The sequence below is a fragment of the Haliotis asinina genome, chromosome 3 (genome assembly GCF_037392515.1).
Source record: "Haliotis asinina isolate JCU_RB_2024 chromosome 3, JCU_Hal_asi_v2, whole genome shotgun sequence".
NCBI lineage: Eukaryota > Metazoa > Mollusca > Gastropoda > Lepetellida > Haliotidae > Haliotis > Haliotis asinina.
In genome coordinates, this window is record NC_090282.1 from 23,166,593 (window position 1) to 23,194,482 (window position 27,890).

Genomic DNA, 27,890 nt, shown 5'->3' on the forward strand with positions numbered 1-27,890 from the left:
CGGCGTCATACCTACCCGTCAAGATCTGAGACTAGATCTCTTACCTCAAAGTTAGTCTTACATCAGTGTTTATGTATGGCACTTACAACTATCTTTGCGCCAAGACAGCCTCGAAAATGTAAGTCCTTGGTTAGAACTTGCCTTCAGGGCCTTGATTTTCGAAGCTCTGTCAGCGCCAAGATAGTACCTAGATTTCGTAGGCATGGATTATCAAGTACCTACTGTCGGAAGGTAGGGACTATCAAGTACCTACTGTCGGAAGGTATGGATCATCAAGTACCTACAGTCGGAAGGTATGGATTATCAAGTACCTACTGTCGGAAGGTATGGGTTATAAAGTACCTACTGTCGGAAGGTGTGGATCATCAAGTACCTACTGTCGGAAGGTATGGATCATCAAGTACCTGCTGTCGGTAGGCATGGATTATCAAGTACCTACTCTCGGAAGGTATGGATTATCAAGTACCTACTGTCGGAAGGTATAGATCATCAAGTACCTGCTGTCGGTAGGTATGGAGTATCAAGTACCTACAGTCGGAAGGTATGGATCATCAAGTACCTACTGTCGGAAGGTATGGATCATCAAGTACCTACTGTCGGAAGGTATGGATCATCAAGTACCTACTGTCGGAAGGTATGGATCATCAAGTACCTGCTGTCGGCAGGTATGGATCATCAAGTACCTACTGTCGGAAGGTATGGATCATCAAGTACCTGCCGTCGGAAGGTATGGATCATCAAGTACCTACTCTCGGAAGGTATGGATCATCAAGTACCTACAGTCGGAAGGTATGGATCATCAAGTACCTACTCTCGGAAGGTATGGATCATCAAGTACCTACTGTCGGAAGGTATGGATCATCAAGTACCTACTGTCGGAAGGTATGGATCATCAAGTACCTGCCGTCGGAAGGTATGGATCATCAAGTACCTACTCTCGGAAGGTATGGATTATCAAGTACCTACTGTCGGAAGGTATGGAGCATCAAGTACCTACTGTCGGAAGGTATGGATCATCAAGTACCTACAGTCGGAAGGTATGGATCATCAAGTACCTACTCTCGGAAGATATGGATTATCAAGTACCTACTGTCGGAAGGTATGGATTATCAGGTACCTACTGTCGGAAGGTATGGATCATCAAGTACCTGCTGTCGGAAGGTATGGATCATCAAGTACCTACTGTCGGAAGGTATGGATCATCAAGTACCTACTGTCGGAAGGTATGGATCATCAAGTACCTGCCGTCGGAAGGTATGGATCATCAAGTACCTGCTGTCGGAAGGTATGGATTATCAAGTACCTACAGTCGGAAGGTATGGATCATCAAGTGCCTAGAGTTGGAAGGTATGGATCATCAAGACATTTGGATGAGATTTTCTATGTACCCACTGTCGGAAGGTATGGATTATCAGGTACCTAGAGTTCGTAGGTATGGATTACTGTGTACCTACTGTTGGTAGGTATGGGGTATGATGTACCTAGCTTTGGTAGGTATGCATTATCATGTACCTAGACCCTGTATATATTGACTGACATTTACCTACATTTGTTAGACCCCGATTGTCACATATCGTTAGTTTTGTAAAAGCGATTTTCCTGAACCTTCAACAAAAGTTATCCCCCTACAATCGTGTCTCAAGCGGGAACTGTACCGTTGATGTGCGACTAACTGTCACCACAGAAGTCAATGGAGTCCTATTTTCTGTATCAGCTGGTTACCCTATATACTTGACGTGAGACAGTTAGGTAGTAATTGCACAGTATTGAGGCCAGCTTGTACCACCTGAGACGGTTGAGTCATAATGGTCCCGAGTAATTTTCGCAAGACACTCTTGTGAACCACGCTGACAGTATTGTTTACACCTCACTTATTTCAGAAGAGGTCCTAAGATTTCAAACAGATTTCTTGACCCCCAAGTCAAACAATATGTAACGGCTGAGTAACATATTGTCACTGAGGTCTGATAATGATGTGCTCGGCTGGCAGTTATTCATGACAATGTGCTAGGTATGTAAAAGCTATGTAACGTACGGTATGAGTGTCACAAACAATCTATTGAAGAGATGCAGGATATCACAAATGGAGACATCATTTATTGCAGTTATAGCACCTGGTGCTTGTCATTTACGTTTATAGACGCTTAGTGATGCTTCTAATATATATAACCACATACATGACCACTTATAACTATCGTATATAGGTATAAACACACGCACACGCACACGCACACGCACACACGCGCGTGCATATATGACCACTTATAACTATCGTATATAGGTATAAACACACACACACACACACACGCATGCATACATACATACATACATACATACATACATACATACATACATACATACATACATACATACATACATACATACATACATACATACATACATACATACATACATACATATTGGACGGGGGATCTGCAAATGTTCGAGCCTGGAGCAGTCAACCCAGTGACTGACATCCTAAGCATCGACTCACGTAAATGAATATGTCACCGCGTCTAATCAACGTATTCTTTAAATAGCCATTTACGACTGCATAAGTTGTTAGGGACCTTTATCCCCAAGGTGATGTACCGGTATTGATAGTTCCAGGGACACTATTATCGCTTTCTTTATCATCACCGATCGCATTTTAGGGTCCGTTCATAATTTATGGCTAGGGGCAGGTGGGGTGTTCGTGATCATTTTATATGGGGAGTGTGGTGGTTATACCTACACGCACACGCACACACACACACACACACACACACACACACACACACACACACACACACACACACACACACACACACACACACACACACACACACACACACACACACACACACACACACACACACACACCACCACCACCACCAACACCACCACCAACACCTACGGTAGCGTATCAGGGCCACGGTGAAAAGTTTTTAGTAGCATTATCGCCTACGTAGGTCATAGTATCTCCTACTTAGAACTTAGTACTTAATATCTCCTACGTAAGAGATACTAAGTCTTAGGTTTGCAAATAATTATATCTGTGCGTTACCTTCACTGAAATCAGAAATTTTTTGTTTTGGTGTTGTTGTTTTGTCATTTCACCGAATTCACTGTATTATTTCAGGAAATATATTCCCAATTCCCAGTGCTGACACATGCTGAGTATACTTCATGCCTGTAAATAGGTTACTTTTAATCTAGAAGTGGTCACAAGAGAGGATAACATTTAATATATGATGGAAGAATCATTCGCTGATCCCAGATCGTATGTCAGTTTCATCAAGTTATATCACCAAAGCTTCGTAACACAGTGCATATGATGTGTGCCTTCAGCTCGATAGTCACATTCCATAATGCTGAACAGCATTAAACCTATTATACTGTCTGGGCGCTATGGGGCAATTAAACTGTTCATGCATTGATCATATCAAGCTGCAAATCTGATGGTCGGATAAACCTTTTATCGCATCAACACTCTGCTCTTACCTGATTGGAGCTACAAGGCAAATATATAATAAAGAGGCTAGGATTTAAAAATACCTGCCTTCATATATTCAACCGGCACCCAATAGCACCTTACAATTGGAGGAGTGCTATTTTCAGCATCAAAGGCTGGGCGGCGGCATACTTCAACAATTTGTTATGATTATTGTTATTGTCTTCCGCTGAGTCCTTCCATTGTAATGGGTGAATTGGGTGCTCAGATTATCAGTCATCGGTTGGTCTGAGTAGCCTAACGACGATAAGGGGCGGTGAGGTAGCCAAGTGGGGAAAGTGTTCGCCGAAAGTTCGGTTTCGATTCCCCACATTTATACATTGTGTGAAGCCCATTTTCGGGTTCCCAGCCGTAATATTGTTGGAATATTGCTAATAAACGCCTTTAACCTAACTCACTCACAACACATGTCGATTATGTACAGGCTGAAATATTTCTTACAGTGGAGTACAAATGTACGGTATGGCTCCCTCTCAAGTGAGAATCTAAAAGAATAATTGTGAAAATCATAATATTCTTCAATATTATCGATATGTTTTATTACATATCACATACGGAAGAATGGAATTTGTATATAATCGATAAAGATTCTGCTGATAGTATGATCCAGTATAATGTAAAACATCACTTTAATCACTGCATTTAAACTGTCAACGCTAGAGAATAGCCAGTGCCGTTTAGCTGTGTTCAACATCATATGAATAAATCCCTAAACAATCTGTGATGGCACCCAGTATCTTTGAAAACAATGAGCATGTCCCCCACATTCCTATACCCTGCCAGTCATATACCTCATCACTTGTGGTACGGTTATTCTATAAAAGCCAAAACGTCACTCTCTAACAATGTCTTCTAACAATGGCGACAAGACACCTGTGTAACAAAGCTCTGCTAACGCTACAACTAACGTAAGTCTGTGTTACGGTATTGGAGATACGATAGTCAAAGCGGTACGATAGCTGTTTGAAGCGGGGTCATGTCTTGTAGAGTTTAATAAACGGTAAAGTCATGACTTTGTGGATACCACGATCTCACTTAACCAAGAGGGCCGGTCGGCATGTTTCTGGCTAATCCACTCAGATTGATACGGAGACAGAAGAAGGATGGCACACTTTACAACATCTTATCAACCCAAACAAGCCCTAAGAATCCGTGGATCAATTTTAAGTATCTTGTATAAAATCATCTTGAACATATTGGGCTTTTTGCATTGTTTATAGTCATGTTGGCACGGTGCCAGAGAATCAGATTACTGAACTGATGCACTATGAGGCGATCTGCGTGTAACCCTAGACCTGTCTAATGTTCAGGTATACAAGAACGGTAATAATTCTCATAAATCATACATGAGGCTGTCACAGAGATTTTGCCGGGAATGTTAGACTGATCCAGGTTGCAAGGAAGGGCGTTTGGGATAGCTTAGTGGTTAAGGCGTTCGACCGACTCACAGAAGACCCGTGTTCGATTTCTCAGATAGATAGAATGATTTGTCGGGTGTTCCCCGCCGTAATATCGTTGGAATATTGCTAAAACAGCACAAAACCAAACTCAGTCTCACACTCACTCCAGAAGAAACGGTAACAGGTAGCCTGACATACTTATTTTATCTTTGTGCATGACTAGTTGTGACTACATACTCGTGTAGGTGTATACCACACGGTCAACACAATCACAAAGAACACGAGTGTGTTGTTAAACCTACAAGAATTGGGGATTCGAACCCGAGACCTTCACGGATTCTGGAACGACAAAGGCACGCAAGTCTGTACAATCGGCCATGAACAAATATAACACCAAATATGAAAAGTTGGACAAAGAAACCATACATCAGTTGATGCTTAATTGGAATAAAGTTACAAGTGTTAGACAAGGGTAATAAAATATTTTATTATACATGAGCCTAACGTGTTTTCGTGATAGAATATTCTAATAACGTTGGTAATTATAATATAACGGAGTATATTTTCATGCCCTGACAGATGAATACTGAGACATTGGTATTCGTTTGTCTGATCCCGAATCCACTATTTACAAGTCGCAGTCATGTATTCTGGATAGCCCTAAGAACGACGTTAAACAACAAACATTCAACCCTTAAACCGTGTCAAGGCAGAGTGTTATTCTGGTCGCTGAAATACGCCGAGAGTAACACAACCTCGTGACAATGATTGGGGGTATAATTTAGTCAAACCACACTGATAAAATCACTGAAATTATTTTAGTTTTCTTTCACCGCCATCGAAATCCTTTCCCCTTTGTGCCTGGGCTGCAGTGGAATTGTTTCGCCTGTTCATTAGTCCTTACACTATGGTACAACCAGCCATTTTTTGCTGGGGGAAATATTAACTCAGGCCTTTTCCGATCACTTCCAGATAAGAGAAATTTATGACTGAAACCACGTGACCGGGCTTGTATTCTGCTGTTTGAGAGATACTTTACACTTAAGACGTGTCAAACATTGCTCGAGCCTGTAGTCAAAACGAACCGGGCTTATTGTCTTTGGCAATGTAAACTTCGGGATTTTAAGTGTCCACAAGGACGAGGGCGAGATAAGGCGTTCCCTGCTTGTAGAAGTAAAAGGGGCACACTCTGTACTACAGACTGAAAATATCACTTAAAGATATTTTAACTTCAAGTCAACATAACTCACGACATTGTTTTATAGTCAATGGCGCCCATGGGCACATTAGCTTGCCAGAGACAAATATCCTGTATTTTTTCATGACTATTGCGAGCATTGTGTAACTATGTGGAAAGCACATTTTATCAACATTAAATTCAAATACACGTCATGACTGTCATTTATTTCTTTGAGCAATATTGATGGTTCAGTGGTCTAAATCATTGCAGAGTTGCCTTTCTTTGTCGTACCTGGAGCTGTTGGTAGTGGATTCAAATCTATCCACTTTGGGCCTGTTTTGGCAGTAAAATAGTTAAATTGGCAAAGTGTGTCCGACGCTGAATTGAACACGCACCTGATATGGTATGTATTCACCTTTAACTGACGTGGAGCCAGGTTATGGCTGACATATTAAAACCACGTACCGGTATACGACTGTCAGATTGTAACATTTAGAAATCATCCACGCCAAGCAATCCATGTACCAATACAGGTATAGGCATCTTTCGAATTTAGTAGATTGCCGTTCAAGCAATAAGTGTAACATTAAGTCATGTTTCATCAGCAGAGCCTTCAGTGACATTCCAGTGAACGGTCTGCAGTCGTGTCTGACCCTCTGATGAAAGACCATAGACAGAGAGACAAAATTAGAAATAAAGGCTATCCATCAACGTTACAATCACAGACTGCCTGTAAGATACGCATCAACTGAGGTTACGAATCTTGATTTCAACAAGATGGTGACGCATGAAGGTTGTATTTAAGAACAGTCTTGCAAGAGAAACTGTAAACAGCAAGTCCTGCACTCGCAACTCTTGATCCGTAAGCCATGACGTCATCAAATCTATTGACATCAGCTGTCAACACAACAGGGGAAATACTTAATGTTTCCATTTAAACGACTCTGCGTCAGGATTCCATATTTAATGGTTCAAGTGTGCTGCAGCGCCCTTTTTGAATGCCAGTCCAGTTTGTAAGCATGTTGGAAGAATGCCAGAAACGATGACGGCCTGTGACGTTTACCACTTTGGTAAAACCCCCGAACACTGTATGGTATTGAAAAATCTAAAAAGATCAAAGTCATTTTGAGCTTCGAACTGATGATTACAGGATCCTGGCACGCATAGTGGAGGCAATTATGGCACGGATGATAATTGGGTTAACTACTTCATCTTACATCAACAGAACCACTCGTGCCTACAACACCATCGCCGATACCAACAGCATCATCAGCAAGAATAACAACATATCCATGTAAAACTCTTTTGTGTAAACAGGTTGTGCAAATATGTATACACCGTTGTGTCGAATCTGAAGGGACGTAATACATAATAAGCATTTCGAGTCATCAGAGGTTCTACACAAACACAAACTGATGACGGAACAAGGTGAGTGAGTTTAGTTTTAAGCCGTTTTAGCCATATTCCATTAACATCGCTGCAGGGGACACTAGGTATGAACTTCACAAATTCTACCTATGTTGGTAATCGAACCAGGGTCTTTGGTGTGAAGAGCGAACGTTTTCACCAGTAGCGTAATCCTCCGTCCCTCTTTACAGGGTTTACAAGAAAATATCGGGATTGTAATTCGCGACAATAGTTTTAAAGCTCTACACATCGAAGGTCGACACAATGGTTTTTGATTACATAGTTGACAAGCATAACACTACCAAGCATACAAAACAAGGATTACACATATACAGCTTTTCTCACATTTATCAGACGTAAGATATATTTGCTGGAAGTGTTCTACTTCAAAGAAATCTGAAGGACGTTTTGTGATGGTGTGACCCAGGGAGAGTTTATGACCTGCGTGCAATACGACAACTAGGGGGCACGTGGTTTGAGTATGTACATATAGACGTTTATGCCAAGCAGACACACATATCAAGTGAAGGATTTCACCTACACACGCCATTGCTGCACGGATCAAGTATCCAGGTAGAGCTGTGAGGGATGAAGCTTAACCTCATCAGCTGACGGCAATCACTAATGACATCTATTGTCGTTCACTCTTGCAGAAAGGTGTCATTGTCCTCGGCATCATCATACACATCTGCAGCTTTATCCCAACCTACGTCAAAGTCACCAATTAAGGTCTAATGCGTTATCACTAAACACAAGTCTTATCTACGGATGCAAGGCAATACTGCAAGAAACACAGACAGTCGATAAATAGGTACATAGGCGATTTCATATTAACTGCGAGGAACCTTTTACTGGCTATAACAAAATACTAACACAAGCATGAACTGCTGAGGACCAATTCCAACCCGGATCTGCAAGGGTCACAATGCATTTGGATGGACGGCAGTAGCCTCATTTTAACCACAAACAACACGTCTTTTTTATATAACTGGTATGTCCCTATTTGGTTATGAAGATTAGCTCTACTGAAAATTAAAGGATATTTGTTTGGAATTGAATTTATTTATAACCTTGCAGAAATTCTGCACACAAAATGCCTCTCCTGTTGGTACGGGTTCATATTTCACATTTATTTAGTATTTTCTGTTATCCAGTCACATAATTCATTCAATATTTATAAGCCTTTGCACTCAATGGAATATGTTCCGGTAGATATCAAAGGCTTACTGTTGGCGTGTCACATTTACCTATTCACAAATAATAATACTTAATAAATACAATGTCTGGAGCCGATTCCATCAAGTCAGGATATGTCCTCATTGAAGAATATAGTGACATGTCAGCTGTACGCCTGTACAAAGTATATCGGTAACGTTCACATGAAATCTTCTCTACTTGGTAAGTTACTGGCTACATTACCTGATCACCTTAACTTCAGAGACGGGATCAAAGAGTGCCTGTCGAACTGTCTGAGGTCACGTGGGGGATTCCGGCTAATAATATTGCTCACTAGCCAGCTGTAACAGGCGAATGAGTGGGCCAGCTGGTCAGGCCCAGTGACTCGGTTGATCGGTATATCATTTGCGTTCATCTATGGTCATGCTGTCGACCACTGGATTACAAACTGCCGTCATGTGGTTTGAATATTCATTTAAAATATTTAATATTGCATAATGTTACATGTATGCACATGTAGTAGACAGGAATTTAAAATTCAATCGAGTTAGTGTTCTAAATATTGATGAGAAGGTAACGAATTATCAGTAATTCGAATGAGTATTGTTTTATGCCACACACTCCTCCACTATTACAAGGGACTCGACAAATGGTCTGCGAAGCTCTCTAAGATAGTAGTAAATTAATGTTGATGTATGACACTTATGACTTTCGTGGCGCCAAGAGAGTTTCGAAAATCTAGTCCCTGAGTACGACATCAAATACCATAAGTCGAAGTTCATGAAACAAAGGCTCTGTGCGGATTCATTCGCTGCCACATCTTCGAAGGCATCAATAACGTGAAATAGACGAGGTTTTATGGCTATAGAAATACTATATCTGCTTAAACGATTCCCTGTTGTAGGATCAAGTTTCATACAAAATCTGACGTACGATCTAGCGATCCAGTGTATTTCTCTTCATTTTAGCAGAAGAAGGTTGTGTTTTCCACAAAATAGGAACAAGAAGCAATCAGATGATTTCCTGAACGCTCGGATTTTCAGAACCAACAAAGATTTGGTAGATTGTATAATGTTACAACAGAATTTAATGTGACTTTCTATAATAAAAAAAGTTTATTATTATTCTACTTGGGGGCATTACAATAGATATATTAATGCAAAAAAATATTTTACAGCAACCGATCAGGGCCCCGTTCTTCAAAGATATCGTAGCGCTACGCCTGTCGTACGTCTATGTTCAAGTGTGAGAGTATGAGAACGGGGCCCAGGGTGTAGTTTACAAAGCGACGTTAGTTAAGGTGATCGTAACTCCCATACCTTACTCCCATAAGATAGACTTACGACTGTCGTAACACTCACAATGGCTTGCAACGCTAAAACTGCCATCAAGATGTATAGTGTCGCTGACGGGGTCTTCGTGCTACATCCTTTTAGGACACTTTAGTAGGACACCGTCAGGGACAGTGTATACCTTGATGGCAGTTTTAGCGTTATAGCCCCTGTGGTAACACTAGGGTTGTCTTTTACTACGGAACCCTGATTAGTAAATACTCACATGACCTTGAACGTGGATACATTGTAATTACTATGTGAGTGAGTGAGTGAGTGAGTGAGTGTGTGAGTGAGTAGGGTAACAGTGTTCCAGCAACGGAAGGTATACCGAAAGACCTTCAATAGAGATATCCTGTTCGGGCTCACCCATCTCGCCCAGTGTACTTCTATGTGACATATATATGTGTTTCTTAAACTACGTGTACACATTTTGATTTACCATAGCCTGTACTATACACATATACATCTGGCCAGTATCATAACCATGTGCTCATAAATAACATCAAATGACAAGACAGGGTCAGCGTTGTGGTTTCAAAGAGACCAGCATTTCCTATCAAAGGCATTGTCTTTGATCAGAACCGAAGACCTTATTCTCGAAACGTTCGTAGCCCTAAGAATTCTTGACTTTGCTCGTAGCCAATGTGTTAAGTATGGGCGTAAGAAGTTCGTAGGGCTACGAACGTTTCGAGTATAGCTAGCCAGGGTTTCAAAAATGTGTCAACCGATTCTGCACATTTGACTACGACCAAAACTCTTCTACACAGTTCGACAATACAGATTTTCTGCACTATCCGACCCTGCGTTGCTATTTGACAGATTATTCAGCTTTGAACTCTTTTCGTCCGCCATATCAACTGGTTTTAACGACTTACTTTCGCGCATGATATATAATGACACTGATAAGAGGGGCCCAAAGTACGTACGATGAACTCTCGAATTTTAGAAAGCAATTTATATCCTCACAGCTCCTCTCAAACACTCACACGACGGGTAACGGTGTCTTCTGCACAACTGTAGTAGTGGTAATATTTCTATTTTTCTTGCAATACCAATATTGACATTATTTTATTTGAGTATGAATTACTGCAAATTTGGCATCGTGATATTTATGCACCATTCTGGTATATATATACTGGTGTACTGTGATAATATTTTGACTGATTTGTCAATACCAGACTGATGGCTTCTAATCTGAACATGACGTTGCCTGGCAACGGCCACCTCAGTGGGTAGGTTGGAATGTAAGCTTATGCCTAGCGAAGATTTTGTTATGGAAAACAGTCACGTACGTAGTGGCATGCCTCCTGAGTATAAAACTGTTTCAAAACAATGTACAACTATATGTTAAAGAGGGCATGCGTGATCCATTTGCCTATATCGTCGCAATTCGAAGTGGAGTGGGTTAGTGTACTTTTACGATGCCTTTAGTAATATTCTAACAATATGTCTGGCGAGGGACACCTGAAATGTGATTCACACATTTTACCTATGTGGGGAATCGAACCCGGACTTTCGGGGTATCGAGCGAACGGCTTTAACCTGTGGGCTACCCCATCACGTGGAAATGCCAGAATCCACTGATCGTCGTTTTAAATCCCCTATTTTCCTGGATAGCGTTTCAGTTTTTGCCGGCACCCTATACCCATGATCGTTGTCAACAAACTTGAAACTATAATTCTGAATAAAATTTATCATGAACTATCCCACTCTTTGTTTATCGCAGACTATATCACCTCACTATATGGGTTATCGTTAGAGCCGGTTTAAGGAGGGCGGTGGTGTAGCCTAATGGTTTAAGTGTTGGCTCGTCACACCGAATATCCGGCTTCGATACCCCACAATGGTACGATGTGTGAAGTCCATTTCAGGTGTTTCTTCGCAGTGATAGTACGTGAATATTGCTAAAAGCGGCGTAGAACCCAAATCACTCACTCACTGACGGTTATCACACTAGCCTTTGGGTTGTGCATCCATACGATCACTAAGGCAGTGAATTGTGACCTGATGAAAAATTGACGAATTATATTTTTAACATTATCGTAACAATAGAGCTGGGGAGGTCTATTGATGCGTACGGTGAATCTGCATGAATAAAACATGCTAAGGAGACACAACTACAAACACAGTCGGGTAGGAATATACAGTGTTTCGCCGTCACAGATTAACAGAGCATGGAGAACAGTGTTTCTTTGCCACACCCCTACATTTACCTTCTGAGACATGAGCCCCGGCGAGGGCAGACAATCGGTGTATTATCATATGTTGTAAACAATATATCCGAATAACGTAGCATGTGATTTGCACACTGCTGCATTGTGTTGACTGTATAAGAGTGTAGACATAAATATATGTTCTAGATATGTGGTAAAATATCGACTGACATTATGTGCTAATGCATGTTGTTTTTTGTTTGTTTGCACGATTTTCATGTATGCAATCAAACAATGATTTCAAAGCGCATGGTATAACAGAACACAAGCGATAATTGGAAGCCTTCAATTTAATTTGAAAACCTGTAGTTTACAAGGAATTTCATAATTATTTTATTCTATAAACCGAACATCATAAATTCGTTACAACTATTAAGTAATGTATTTTGATATTTTATTCTTTAATATGTTGAATGATGCATGTTTACGAGATTGTAAGGTTAAGGGTAGTGAAGTTATGTCACGTCACTGATACAAGTAGAAGGTGACACAAGTTCGAGGTTATCCTGAAACAGATCTATGCTCCTCATATCGGCTCACTGTTACAGTCATCTATGTCTCAATATTCAAGCAAGTTTCTATGAGATGGCAAACGGCCCTAAACTTCATGCATAAATAAGTTAAATCATAGATCCTTTGGAGGTATCATTAACAAAGCTGAAATTGAAAATCACGCATTAAACATAAGAAGTACAGCGCAGCACAAAGAACATTGCAGCTGGTAGATTGTGAACGTTTGACCTCATGACTTTTCCCACATTCTACCCGGTGACTATCGTCAACGCCGAAAGGATTACTAAAATAAAACGCTATACAGAAGAGAAGGACATATGAATCTTATTTTCCTGGGGTCTAATGCAGTCCAGTTGGTAGCAAACATGAACAAATACATGCGAGCGTAATTTATCGCCCTGGAGCACTCATACATGATGTTAACAAACCGGGTACATATTGCATTCAGCATGGGCGAAAGGGAACTCTACACTCATTTCAAGAATAATAAATGTTGGGGTCGGATCTGCTAAACAATGCTGTGACGTGAAAATAATGGGTGACCCTGAACTAATTATAAGCTTCAAGTGTACATACACAGAAATTCCGACAGAAGGGAACCCGGATACTAGCATGTGCTAGCAGCTATATTTTGTTTCTAAACATTTCCACACATATGAATAAGTAATATCCAGGTTGAAATTCGACACGCTGTACACATACCGCTTGGTAATACCTATACACTAGTACCTCAAATCGTATTTCGCTTATGTTATGCTTATGTCATTCACTAACTGACAAAGAAAGCATGTATGTTTATACATGGAATCAGGCATCAGTGGTGAAATTTCGTGAAATGTACAAACGTTTTAGTTTTTAGACGTGGGTGTAATGACGTCGTTCAGTCATGGCAAGGCATCATGTAAACCTGTAACGCTCATATTTAACAGTTTTCATACCACTGGAGATTTATCGAGTCATTTGGTTGATACAGATCTTTCACCGCAAACACGTCCCATCACTGAGTTTCTACATTTCTGAATTTGCTAGTTCAACAGTGTCTGGCGTTCAGTCCCAGTGAGGCGTGTGTCGAGGCTGTTAATAATTCATCTGAGAACACGACGTCCATGTAACAAGGATGTATATCTTCCTTGCGTGAACTTCCTTTTCCTGTGAACCAGTCATTCCTTTACATGTTGATAAACACTTCTTCTCTAAACCGTTTGATACAAGGACAGCACATCAACCATTGTTTGAAGAAGCAATTAGATGTTTTCTTGTCACGGATCAAATTACTTTCTAAAATACAAACTTCTATCGATTCTTTGACTCAAGCTAGTATCGTATGACCTGTTCTTGATGACATGAGTTGAAGTAGATTGACTGGTCCTGACTGGTAAGATCGACGTAATGAGATGTCTTAGGGTGTTTGTATGTATGGATGTTAGTCGCGGGGACTGGTGAATGTCTTTGCTGATAAAATGAAGCTTGGTCAAACAGTACAAAACAGTTATCTAGATTTGACACAAAGGGAATGACGACCTCGATATAAAAACAAGAGCTGTAAGAAAATTAAGTTTTTATGTAAATATAACTGCCGATTTTTATGTCACGGATGTATCAATCCATACTCAAAAGTATTTTCACACCTCGTTCATCTTAAGCTTTCAAAGGAATTAATAGTGGCCATTTTGGTGGGCATTTCATCCAGAAAACAATATATCGTGTCTGCATATCACAAAGTGAGGACCTGTGGATGACAGGTTTCTGATATGAGGAATCGGTCGTTACAAAGTATATTCTTATTCCTTCCCCAGAACCACAAGGTTTCGGAGTATATTCTTAAACGTTATAAGGATCATGGCATTACGGGGTATATCCCTGTTCCTCCATCACCTGTCATCCATGAATGTCTCCTTTACAAACATAACACAGATCTACAATGGTGACTATACGATGTAAGTATTCCTACCTGTACTTTTTAAATCTGCTTTTTCCTGCTGCCACGTATTTGCCTTCTGGACAGAGCTCCTGGAATCGGTCAACTCTACTTCCACCTTGCGGTGTGAATATGTTCCGTACTGCCCCAAACGACGGCTTGAGAGAATCAGTCAGATGGTCCAAGCAGGCAGTGAAATTGCGATTCCGTTTCAAATTGAATAGTACTTTCTTCCCAGGAAACTTATCATCGCCGTTAATGTAAAACACAGTGGAAATACCAGGTGTAGATCCGTTCATGTAATGCGGTTCCATCTCCATCGCAACCTGCAGGAAGCGGGAAGCGCTCACCTGTCGTCTGCTACCTCAGTCGTCAGCTCTCCTCAAATATCGGCAAATCTCGCGGCTGACACGACCAGAGGAAATATGGCGTATCCAAGCTGTTGCTAAGGAAAATAAACTCGCTTTTGGGTATGAATGATTATGAAGTCAAATCGAACTGTTTAGAAACTGCCGGAGAGCATGCGATTTAAAAGCGTATCGCGCCATTTTGAACTCGGTGGTGTGTTTGCTTTGGGTATGTGAGTCTTTCATTCGCGTTTAACATACACTGTTGGTTGTGCGATAAGTGGGCCCGGTATTGAGTCTACCCGGAGTCATTTGAAAGAGGCCATTGATAGTGTGATAGCATTGCCGTATTTATTTGAAAAAAACTCACAGTTATTTTCTGTAGTGAGCAGGGGATTGAATAATTCTTTCAGTGTATATCTTCAAGTACATAATTAAATGGCATGTGACTTGACACAAAGGGCAAGGCGTCGTCACCAGTGTCGCGTGTTTCTGTAAATCGTTTCTAGACGTAATTTACAGTTAACCTTGAGCAATATTGTATACAAAACACGTCACGTCAGTACTATGAGTAGGAAAAGGTACCGCTATTGAATAAATGACAACTGTATCGGAAGCAAATATATAATTATCCGGTTGTCATCATGATGAATTTTGCAAGCACTTTAATTTATTTATTCTACATCCTGGTTTTAGAAAGTTCAGGTAGTCAACAGTGTTCAATACAATATGGTGATTATACCAGTTTATACTTTATGTTCACATGCCATGTGTATTCAGTCGCATGACATTCAATGATCAGTTGAAGAACACATAACTGTTCAACATATATGTGGACGATTTACTTCTATTTCCCTACGGATGTGCTGGACACCGTTCCTCAAAGCGATGCTAGTGCTACGACTGTCGTAAGCCTGTGTTAAAGTATGGGAGTTACGAACGGTACGATCGCTCCTTGAAGCAGTGCCCCTGTATATATATTTGGGTCAGTGACTTTATCACTGCTATGCTATATATATTCACAGACACACATAAGGGAACACCTGAAAATACAGGTGTTCAGTTATTCTTTTCAAGGTTTCTTCACATGGTATGCATGGCACTGTGGGTGAAACGTTTGGAATAAATGAACACCTGCACTCTCATGTGTTCCCTTATTTGCTTCTATGAGTATATCTTATACAAAACTGAACAAACGTTCAGGCAGATTTGCTAAATGGAAACTAGGTTTCTGGCACCGACATGTGTATAAACGATAAAGCAGCCAATGATGATGTATGGAACAGTAGCCTCTGGTGACCCCACCATTCCACATGCGGTGATATTCATGCATTCCACATACGTGCTTGGAGAGAACTAGTCAACATACGTGGACAGTGTTAGAACGCGTACAGACATATCAAGAAGGGTATTTCTGCAAACATGATTAAAATCAGAATGATCTACTTGACACGTGAGTTTGAAACAGGTCTCGTACGTCTCCATTGTCATCGCCCATAAATAACACCTATATACCTGGTCGGGCATCTTAAAAAAGAACTTCCTGCCAAAGGAAAATGTAAGTTTAAAATTCACATATTACTCTGCTAAGTATTGTACACACTGGTGCTCTTCTTGAAACATCAAATGGACATCTATATCAATTAGTCTTGGATACAAAGCATATAATACCACATCATACCTAATGACAGATTCTCGTTTGTTTCACTTTTATTTTTACTTAAATATTAAGTCGTGTTTCTTTCCTTAGGCACTTTACATCCCTTTCAAAGGGATAATTCATAAAAATCGTCTGGAGGGGTACGTTGAACCTCTGTGACGTCAGGGCACCAATCCATAAAGAGTTCCTTAGGACCTGTCGTGTCTATAGAGTTTACGACGAAAGTCGTAGCTGCTGCGAAAGACTTTGTGGATCAGGGTCCATATCCACAAAGAAATCGTAACGTTAGGACGTATCGTACCTCTATGCTTTGTCACAGGCATACGAATGAAATAGTGCTACGAACGCTTTCTAGATCGGGTCCCAGGACCCAGGTTTGAATACTGCGCCAAAGACCAAACAACGTCGTTCGGGATTACACTTCAAGATCTAAATTTAGAAGCTCTCTCAGTCAATGTCAGTATTATGTATGGCACGTAGCGCTAAGACAGCTTCGAAAGTCGTAAGTGCCATACATCAACATAACCTTACGTCTATCTTAGCGCTAAGAGAGTCTCGAAAATCTAGGCCCAGGGCCAAGATTTTCGAAGCTCTCTAAGATAGCCGCAAGTGTCATGCATTAACATTAAGTTACGAATATCTTAGCGCTAAGAGAACTTCGAAAATCTTGAACCTGATCCTTTGATACTTATATAGGCGGACTAGTCCAGACTTATCACAGAGCTGTCGTGTTTAGACGGACGTGTTAATTACATTTATGTTCTGATTGGATGTCTCCACTTACTTGTTGTGCACGATGTTATATATTTGAATAAATCAAATACTGGGTGGCGCGTGCTTCAAGTTGTTGGAACAAGGATGTATCGCTTGTTATGTGTTCATCACAGGTAACTCGAAAACCTCCTCTTGTAAGTGTTTTCATTCACAGTGCAAGTGTACACCTCGTAAGTACACCATTCTCGTGGGCAATCATCGCAATGTATGTTTCCTTTTCAAACATTTAGATATGTACACATGGCTAAATATAGTAACTAATATATCATTAGGGCGGAATTTGGAGACGAAAGCATTATGTCTTTAATAAACAAATGAGGAAAATATGACTTTTGTCTTTTTGTGCCACATGTGTCAGGGTTAAGGTGAATGATCCGACGGTATACAAGTGAAGAAATGTTTTGATTTTGTTCCGGTTCCATTGACGTGTTGAGATACAGTATCAGTTGTTTAACCAGCCCTGTTTTGCATAGCGACATCCCAACAGAGACAGTCGTTAAAAAATCTTCAGTGATTAGGATCTGGTAAAGAAAGGCAGCATCAGAAAGCGTGAAACGAGCGTGTCGAAATACTTATCATTACTTCGTTGAAGGCAGTGTTAATTACAGATCTATAATGATGGGAAAGAATTTGTTCTCATCTCTCCTTGATATAGAGGATTCGACCGTGACGTTCCGCGGAACCATAGTTAATTGGTCCATTGTGCCGAAGCAATATGCATTCTAGGAATCGATTTTCGTATGATTAGAGATAAAAAAAATCAAAGGAAAAGCCGACGTCCTATTCATATTCACATATCTGTGAAATTGAAAGAGTTTGCAATGACACCGGGGTTGTTCGTAAAACGCTACTGTCTAAGCAGCCTTTCTTCCAGACACGAGAGGGCGGTGGGGTAGCCTAATGGTTAAACCTGCGCTCGTCACGCCGAAAACCCGGGTTCGAATTCCTACATGGCTACACTATGCAAACGCATGCATGTAGTAATGTTTATCCTACAGTGTTCAGTCTTGTGTGCGCCTGTATGTATGTATACGGTACATGAGAACACCGGCTCCATGAGACGCAGTATAATGCCTGTACTGGCGCTATAACTTTCAGTCTCCTGCAATCAGCAAACGTTAAACCCAGATAACACACTAGTGTACGCATACCTCAACGCCTATCATGTACCTGTCAAAACTGTAATTTTAATCAGTGTTTTTTGTAACTTGAGAGATGCAATTGTTGCAGGCGTGACTGTGTTAACCGAGTTGTCTAGGGGAGCGAGAACCTGAGGATCGGTGAAGGTGTTAATTACAAACCCATTGTTCCCGTTATACTATTGACACGCCACATATGAGGCGGAGTTGTCAGAACTAGCATTACATACATGTATATAGCAAATTATACGTTATTACCTAACACCAGCATGTATGTTTTGAGGCTGTGTTTGAATATACTAGTCGGTTACAAACGCTTAATCCGAATAATAGTTTTTAACCTAAAACTAAAACACCGGGTGTCATCATTATGTAAAATACGTGTACTAATAATGTCTTACAGTTCGTATCGCATAACTGTCTCTGCGTTTAGCAGGTATTTCAAATGATTATGGAAATGGTGTTTTCGCGTTCATCTCACTTAAGACGTCCACAAAAATAATTGTCCAAAAGAGAAGTTCACTGACTATGGAGGGTAGCTGAAATACTCAATATTTGCTTTGAGATTGTATTTAACTTCGTTTAATAAAAAACTTTATGGGTATCACACTAGCAACTTATACGTTGTTATGAGTTGTTAACACTTCCTAGGTTGTAACAAACATTATCGATAAAAAGGAATCACATCATTTTTGTTTTGAGAACTCAGCACAACAACGTCCCCAAGACAACGGACAGACTTGTTTCCCTTCTCAACCCAAGAGCTCTGAACACCGTCGATACCATGCAAACATGCAACTTATAGTCTTAAGTGGTATTTCTCTGGACTCTGCGCTGGGAGGTCACGGATAACACAGGGTAATTTTCCTGAAAAGCTGTAGATTGTCACGGGTCGGAGTAGACTCAGGCAGGTTGACATATTCGTACAAAACAGTTTCTGGTGGTCTGGAAGCTAGGCCTTTGACTTGCTAGACAGACGATAATATTGTTGATAATTAAGATCTAAAGAATATTCAATCATATATAGGTGTAGGGTTCCTTTAGACTAGATGCTTGACTGGGTCGACGATAATATTGTTGATAATTATGATCTAAAGAATATTCAATAAGATATGTGTAGGGTTCCTTTAGACTAGATGTTTCACTGGGTCGACGATAGTGTTGTTGATAATTATGATCTAAAGAATATTCAATAATATATGTGTAGGGTTCCTTTAGACAAGATGCTTGACTGTGTCGACGATAATATTCCTGATAATTAAGATGTAAAGAATATTCAATGATATATGTGTAGGGTCACTGGACGCTAGGCCCTTGACTTGATAGACGATAATATTGTTGATAGTTAAGATATCTAAGAAATCTTCATTAATATATGTCTAGGGTTCCGGAGGCTACATACTTGACTTGCTTGACAATAAAAATGTTGATAATAAAGACCAAAGGACAGTTCCATAATTCACATATAGGATGACTGGAGGGAAGATGCATGACTGCTTGACGATATTCTCGGTACAGAAGAAGTAACTTAAAGGAACCGATGGTAAGTTGTGGGTAGTGCTGACCATCTTTCCACTGCATTCTGCGAAGAGCTCACTGCTATGATTAGTAACCGCCCTCACAATCACCACCCCTACCCCAGTCTGTCCCACCCAATAATCCTCTGTCCTAGCAAAAGTCAATAGCTGATATCATATCTACAGTATATATACAGAACAAGCACTGGTGATTTGTAATGAATTAACACCCCTTCCTATAAAAGAGAAAAAGCCATGTAAGTGTAAACACGCGGTGTTGGTACTCCAGAACATTGAACTTAGGAGATAAACATCATGTGTTGGCCAATTTCCGGGGATTATTGAGTATTTGAAGCACGGGAATGCATTTGGAACCGACGACGTCAGAAGGAGGTTTCAAAAGAAATATTCCCCTGCTTCAATACTCAGTAACACCCGGAAATTGGCCAACACATGATGTTTATCGACATTTTAAATACAAAAGTAAACCAAAGGATTTTACTGTCTGCACTAGTTTACATAGAGTACGGGTACAGCCGTGAAGTGTCATCAGCTGGCCGTTTCACCTGGTTCCCTTGGTAACATCTGGAGTTGCTCATTTGTGACGTCATTCTGACTTTACGTCACAATATGATTTGAATGACGTCACCACTGTTGATGACTCAACAAAACAATTGTTTCTATGTGTCAATACGCAATAATTATATTTTTGTTGTGTTCATTAAAATTCTGGCAATCTGATTGGTTAATTGTTAACATTTCTACAGTTTGCACATTGGTTTTTAGTTTCATACCTCAATGCAACGAAAAAAACGCACAGTCAATCCTTAAGTGAATAGTTATGCAATACCATTTGATCATGTTTTTCAACCAATCAGACTACAGAATACAGTGACTTTTGGTTTACAATAGGCATTAGTCAACTACCACTTGACGTATGTGTCTGGACTGCTGATGGAGTGACGTTTTTTGTGAAAGGTGCAAAGAGCTCGCAAAACAAATCCATACTGTAAATTATGCTGTCATATTTAAAGTTCTAAAAGTTAAAACAAGTTCGTGAAATCATATTTCAGTGAACAAACGTTTTGGATAATCTTATTCGTAAGGGCGACGCTTCGATGCAGATTCTTGTCATGCTTGACAACGGTACAAGAATTTGTATTGAAACGTCGCTCTCACGAATAAAGTTGCTATCCATAATGTTTGTTCCATAATGTACTCCACAACTTCCAAAATGCCACTCAAAGAAGTCGTATTTCAGTGAATTGAACATTTTGTGAAAAATCGAAACTCGGTAAGTTTCGAATACCTATACAAACTCATTTTACTTTAGAAAAAAATGTATATGGTATCTTTCACTGTCGAGAATGAACCGTACACGAAATTAGACAAGGTTTACTGCATCCATCATGATAAATGTTCCAGATAAACCCGCACCACACATTAATAGAACGAAACAACAGTCGGGGAGGTTGGAGAAATCAAACAGTCCTGTCAAGCGTGTTTATGTTAATGTTTGTTCAAGTGACACAAGTTGGTATGAGGTGAGTGTGGTTTGTGTCCTGGTGACGGAGGGCCACTGTGATGGACTAGGGGGTGCCCCGTGGTTGTCTGCTGGCTGGATATAGTCAATGACACTTACGGGCAGCCAGGAAGACGCGCCCCTGGGGAACAGAACGGGAAACAACAGTAGAGACATGTAAACACATTCCACGAAGGTTCGATCCCGTAAATCGTTTGAAATAGAACTTGTTAGGAGTGGTGTCGTCTGCTGGACGGTGAGTCCACGTACATAAAACTGAAGAATTCAGACTAATCTTCCTAAAACAGAACCTTCAACAGTATTAAGTACAGCACTGTTTGAAATTCAAATGGGCATGGAATCTAGCAATAAAGAGTAAATAACTATGCTAAATTTGTAAGTTAGCTAAAATGAAGCTCACACCATTCGTCCACATAATTTTTTCTGTGAAGACTCGAAATACTATGGGAATTAATCAGTAAATATCGTGATTACCTAAGCCCAGAAGTGAGAAAAAAGATGGCGAGTGTGATAATGGAGCAGTCTGACAGTTGAAACGTTTGGGTTCGAATCATCATTTGGATTAAACGCCTGAGGCCCATTGATGATGTCCTCTGCTGTTGTACAGCAGCAAGTTTCTAGCATCGCCCACCTAGCACCAGCAATTTAACCAATGACCCTCTTACTCCACGATTTTTGGTGTACACGTCTCAGTGAAAAAAATATATTTTAAGCTGTGTCTTTCTTTCGTGTTCCTCCTTAGTCCCAAGAACAGAAGGGTTCTGCGTGTGCAGCATCTAATCTTGCGGCGTGAACAACAGAACAAGTATGCCTTATATCTGCCCACATTTATTCCATAGCCGCACACTCATTACTCCCTCCATGGGAATGCATGTGTTTAATTGCTTAATAAGCTACAATATTTTATCACTCTCGAAAACATATATTGCACAAAGTTCGTTACAGACAAACCAGAATCTTGAATACTCTTGAATCTTGAATGTTGTGTAGTAACCAACTATTGTCAGCTATAATTCTCGAAACAAGAAAGGTAATCTTGCATTTTGACTTGGTACTGCTAAACTTGAATTATATATTCACTGACAGTGATTCCACTTGTTTCGTCACTAGACACAGGGTTATATTTCAGACTAACGCTACCAAATACCTGGTGTTCCATCGTCGGGTCAGCATTTCTCACTTGCTTCCTGAAATTGATATCAATGAGTGTGTAAAAGTTCTGACATTTTGTCATACAAGAACTTGAATGAATGAGTGAATATTGCTTAACGTCGCATCAGTGTTGAGTTAGGTTTAGAAAGGCATATTAACCATTTGAGAAAATGACTCTTGAATGACTCATTTATCCTGAATCCAACAGAACTACCGGCTGTCCCGCGCGCCCTTAAAACATGGACAACCCTCTACCACGATGGGTTGCTAGTATACTGAACAGCAAAGAAACGCAAGTTTCGAAAAAATAAATCTCATAAAAGTAAACGTTCATGTTTTTGTCGTCCAAATAAAAACCTGAAAAAGTCGAGTTGCGTTTCTTTTGGTGTTCAGTATAGATTGATATGTTGCCTTTGGAACAATGGGCCATCCACGACTCCACAAATGTATCCCATCCATACAATTATATCAATATCATTGAGTCGGTAAGCGTTTTAAATTGAATTCCTGCCATTCAAATTCCAAGATGATACAAGCACAAATAAAAAAAAAATATCATTTATAACAGAAAGAATGTTTTTTTATGAATTCTCCTTGTACCAACTCTTAGGCGAGTTAATGTTTTATTTTTTCTAGCTATTATCAATATCAAACTTCACAAGGTTTGGTCAGAAGCTTGCAGTCCAGTTACCGTGGTAGAACCGAGGGGGGCGCTTTACACAGATAGGCCCTGTTTATCTCCTGTCAAAGCTCGGTACCCAGATACGAACGACACCTTTGTGACGAGGCCGGGATGTCAATCTCTGGTTAAGAAAATATTTAACAGGTGTCATCATTAAATCGATCGAATAATAAACGAAGATTAATTATGTTAGGATATCTTACAAAACACGCACTGGGACACCAAGGACATTGGCGATAGTGTTTGATGGAAGCTCTTACAGTGACGCTGCCACATACAGGTCCCACTGTCTGTTCTTTAAGTTAGTTATGAGGGAGCGCATGACTTTACGCCGCACTCGGCAATATTCCATATATTTGGCGGGGGTCTATAACTAATCTGGTCTGGGACAGACGTTCCAGTGGTCAACAGCATGAGCATCATTCTACGCAGTTGGGATACGATGACATGTGTCTGACCACCCAATGCCGTTAGTCGCCTCTTACGACAAGCATGGGCTACTGGAGTCTAATATTAAAGCCCGGTTCTTCACAGGTCAATTAAGTCTTGAAACTTTATTGAATGTTTATTGAGATATTTATTAAAACAAAGACTGGCAGATGCCTGTCAATGTTCTGTCTGTCATCTGTAAACAGTTGCTATGCGTCAGCAGTTTCGCGGACTTGGCTGACACATGTCAGTTGACCCCACTTACCTAGATAGAGGCTCATCATGTTATCACTGGGTTGTCTGGTCCAGACTCAGTTAATTACAGACAGCGACAAAATAGCTGGAATATTGCTTGATGTGGCGTTAAACAACAAACAAACAAGCAAATTTCACACACTGCGACTAAAACACACGGACTTTTAACCGAACCTTAAGTTTAAAATAAGAAATACTCATTTGTATTTCACATATGTTAAAGTCCATAATGTACCATGTGCATGTAACGCTGATCTCCTGTTAATAATTGCGAAAATTTGTGAAAAAAATGATAAGGAACACCTGTTTGTGTATAACCGTATTGCTCGTCTGTGTGGGCCTCAATACTGGTCATTTGTACACACTCACGCACATTTCGTCTCTACAGACCTAGGTACTGGTCGTCTGTACAACCCATGCACTTTTATTTTTCGTCTGTACGGACCTAAGTGTTGGTCAGCACCGGTTGTCTGTATGGATTTGGTATTCTATATCGCCATACGCACAGGTTTTCTATACGTCCATAAGTACTCGTATTCTATACGTCCACAAGTACTCGTATTCTATATGGCCATATACTCGTATTCTATATCGACATACGTACACGTCTTCTATATGGACATAACTACTCGTATTCTACATGGACATACGTACACGTCTTCTATATGGACATAAGTACTCGTATTCTATATGGACATAAGTACTCGTTTCTATATGGACATAAGTACTCGTTTCTATATGGACATAAGTACTCGTATTCTATATGGACATAAGTACTCGTATTCTATATGGACATAAGTACTCGTTTCTATATGGACATAAGTACTCGTTTCTATATGGACACAAGTACTCGTTTCTATATGGACATAAGTACTCGTTTCTATATGGACATAACTACTCGTATTCTACATGGACATACGTACACGTCTTCTATATGGACACAAGTAAGTACATAGAGATAAGTACCGATCCTCTATAATGAAGTAAGTACTGGTATTACATGAACATAAGTTCTGTGCGAGTACACATACTTCAGCTCCGAATCACAACATGTGATATCCATGGGAGATGTGGTGTTATGGGAACATGTTTACAATATAGGTGTATTTACGATGGGCATATGTAGAAGTTGGAAAAACGTGCAACGTTGATGTGCACTGTTTATAAATAATACCTTAGTTGTTTATAGCAACGTCAACGGGGGTAGCTCACTGGTTATATGGTGAAGCCTTTTTTCGGTGTCCTCCGCTGTGATATTGCGGAAATATTGCCGAAAACGGCAATATTCACTCACTCGCAATCTCCACACAAACAATATGATGGTGCTATCCATAGAACGTGGGGATGTTGTGACAGAAACACTACGTGACTCGTATTCCAACCTGCTTGAACCCAAGACTTACCATGACTTTCTGTCCCTAAACACCCAACAAGCGCGCTACAGCCACGGTGTGTTTATATTGGACAGATTAACATAGAACGGAAGTGGAACTGTCCTTGGATCCAACTGGACACGTATGGGCATTCACCGGGTTACATGGCAAATGGCCCTGTCGTTTGACTGAGTATCCTTTAACGCCACTTTCAGCACTGTACCAGCAATATTACGGCGGGGGACACCAGAAATTGCCTTCACACATTGTACCCACGTGGGGAATCGGACTGGGTCTTCTGCGTGACGAGCGAATGCTTTAAACACAAGGCTACCGTAAGCTTTCTATCAAGATAAACACTGCCTCCCAGTGAAGTACGTGCCTAGACATTATCCGAATCACGCAACCTCCTTCATCAAAGTTAGAGTCCTCTTCGTCCACCATTTAGGCCTTAGCACAAAGGGACACGAAGTATATTTTAGGAACGTTTCATGAACTAGTTTCTTCAGCAATAGAGACAGTCCAAATCACCGAACCTCCTTCACCAAAGCCGAGTTCTGTTCCTCCGCGTTCAGGGTTTAGAACAAAGGGAACACGGTGTATATTTTAAGAACGTTTCATTAACCAGTGTCTTCGCTCACGTTCGGATGCCCGTTTTCTCACCGTATTCACAAGTCACAAGCGTCAGTCTATAGGTGACAGTAGTAACAGGTGCTCGGGAAACAATTGTATAATGTATGTTTTAACTAAACACACACACGCGCACACACACACACACACACACACACACACACACACACACTCACACACACACACTCACTCACTCACACTCACACACACACACTCACGCACGCACGTACGCACGAATGGTTAATGTAGCTTAAGATAACATGCGCAGATTCATGTTCATTATGTCAATCAGTGGATTGTCTCCAGTATATGGATACTTCAAGACCAGTTCATGTCATGTTCACAGGGGCCATTCAGATGGTTTATTGTCCCGCACAGAGTGAGTGAGTGGGTGAGTGTAGCTTTAGGCCGCACTCAGCAACATTCCAGCTATATGGCGGCGGTCAGTAAATAATCCAGTCTCGGCCACACAATCCTGCGATCAACAGCATGAGCATCACTCCGCATAATTGACATGTGTCAACCAAATCAAGGAGCCTTACCATTCGATCCTGTTAGTCGCCTCTTATGCCAAGCATGGGTTACTGATGGTCAGTATTCCAACCCGGATCTTTACGAGTGATCAGTACACTGAGTATATGTCAGTTACTTTTGTATCAGAGTATAGCCATCTTTGCGTGACTTTGTAAAGGGAAGTAACTCGTCTAGTCTTAAACTCTGAGGCATTTAGATCGCATACGTTTTCCCGTATGACACTTGATCCGTGGTCGTGGGTAGCGTCGATTTAATGCTGCATTTAACGTTAAGTAATGATTCACGTGGCATTGACAGTCTACAATCGAATACCGATAAACGATGGATACATTTGTAACAAATGAATGTTCTTTTGAAATATTCAAATTTCATTTTTTTCCAGATAGGTTTATGGACCCGCGAACATCGTGGACATGCAGGGCGTATTTATCTTACCGAACACCTCAGTGTTTGAAGCATGATTATCGGAACGTACACTTCAGACTTACCTGTGTGAATCAAACAATTCGAATCTTGCATCTTGCTGGGGTTTTTTTTCCCGCAGGTACGAGGGATACCAAAATAGTGAGCCTCACCACGACAATCATAACTTCAGCTGTTTTTATGTTTTATTTTTCTACACAATATCAACTCAAACTCAATCAACCTCAAGCAACTTGGTTATCTCTGTACCAGCCATTCGATCCCCATTTTGAACGTGTGACTTTTTCATCTTGTTTTCACTGAATGGTCACAGGAGTGCCAACTCCCAATGTATTGTAAACAATGCCAGCTTGAATATCTGAACGCAATGTATTGTGAAAGATCAAAGTGTGTCCTCAAAAAGAGCCCCTGTCTAAGTCTAAAGCAAGAAGTCCGAATCTTTGGATGTTGATTATGACGAGAATACATTTAATATCATTCTGAACATATTTTATATAATTTTATAAGAGGATTACCCAAAGAGGACCAAATGACATATCGCAATTATTCTACAAATATTATACCCCAGTGTGTTGTGATGACTTTGTGATATCTCGTGAACCACATTTACCCACATATGTGAAACTATGGATATGTCTTTGCTAACAGATTTAGAGTTATCTCCTTTCCATCGATTTGCAGTCGCAAAACATCGGTAATATTCGTGTATCATTCATTTTCAGTGTTGTTCCAGATAAAGAAGTTTTACCAGTAAGAACCGAATGAGTTGCCATTGGTTGGCGGCGGGGTCAATGGAAT

The 27,890-nt window shown here is 40.5% G+C and overlaps 1 protein-coding gene across 1 annotated transcript in view; it reads right to left on the reverse strand.

Moving 5' to 3' along the window:
- The window catches only part of LOC137277684 (doublecortin domain-containing protein 2C-like), a 115,109-nt gene extending 99,924 nt beyond the window's left edge, over positions 1–15,185 (reverse strand). The window contains exon 1 of the mRNA XM_067809559.1: positions 14,668–15,185. Within this exon, the coding sequence (XP_067665660.1) occupies positions 14,668–14,954 (287 nt within the window). The 5' untranslated portion in view covers positions 14,955–15,185. The remainder of the gene's footprint in view (positions 1–14,667) is intronic.
- Positions 15,186–27,890: the final 12,705 nt, after the last annotated feature.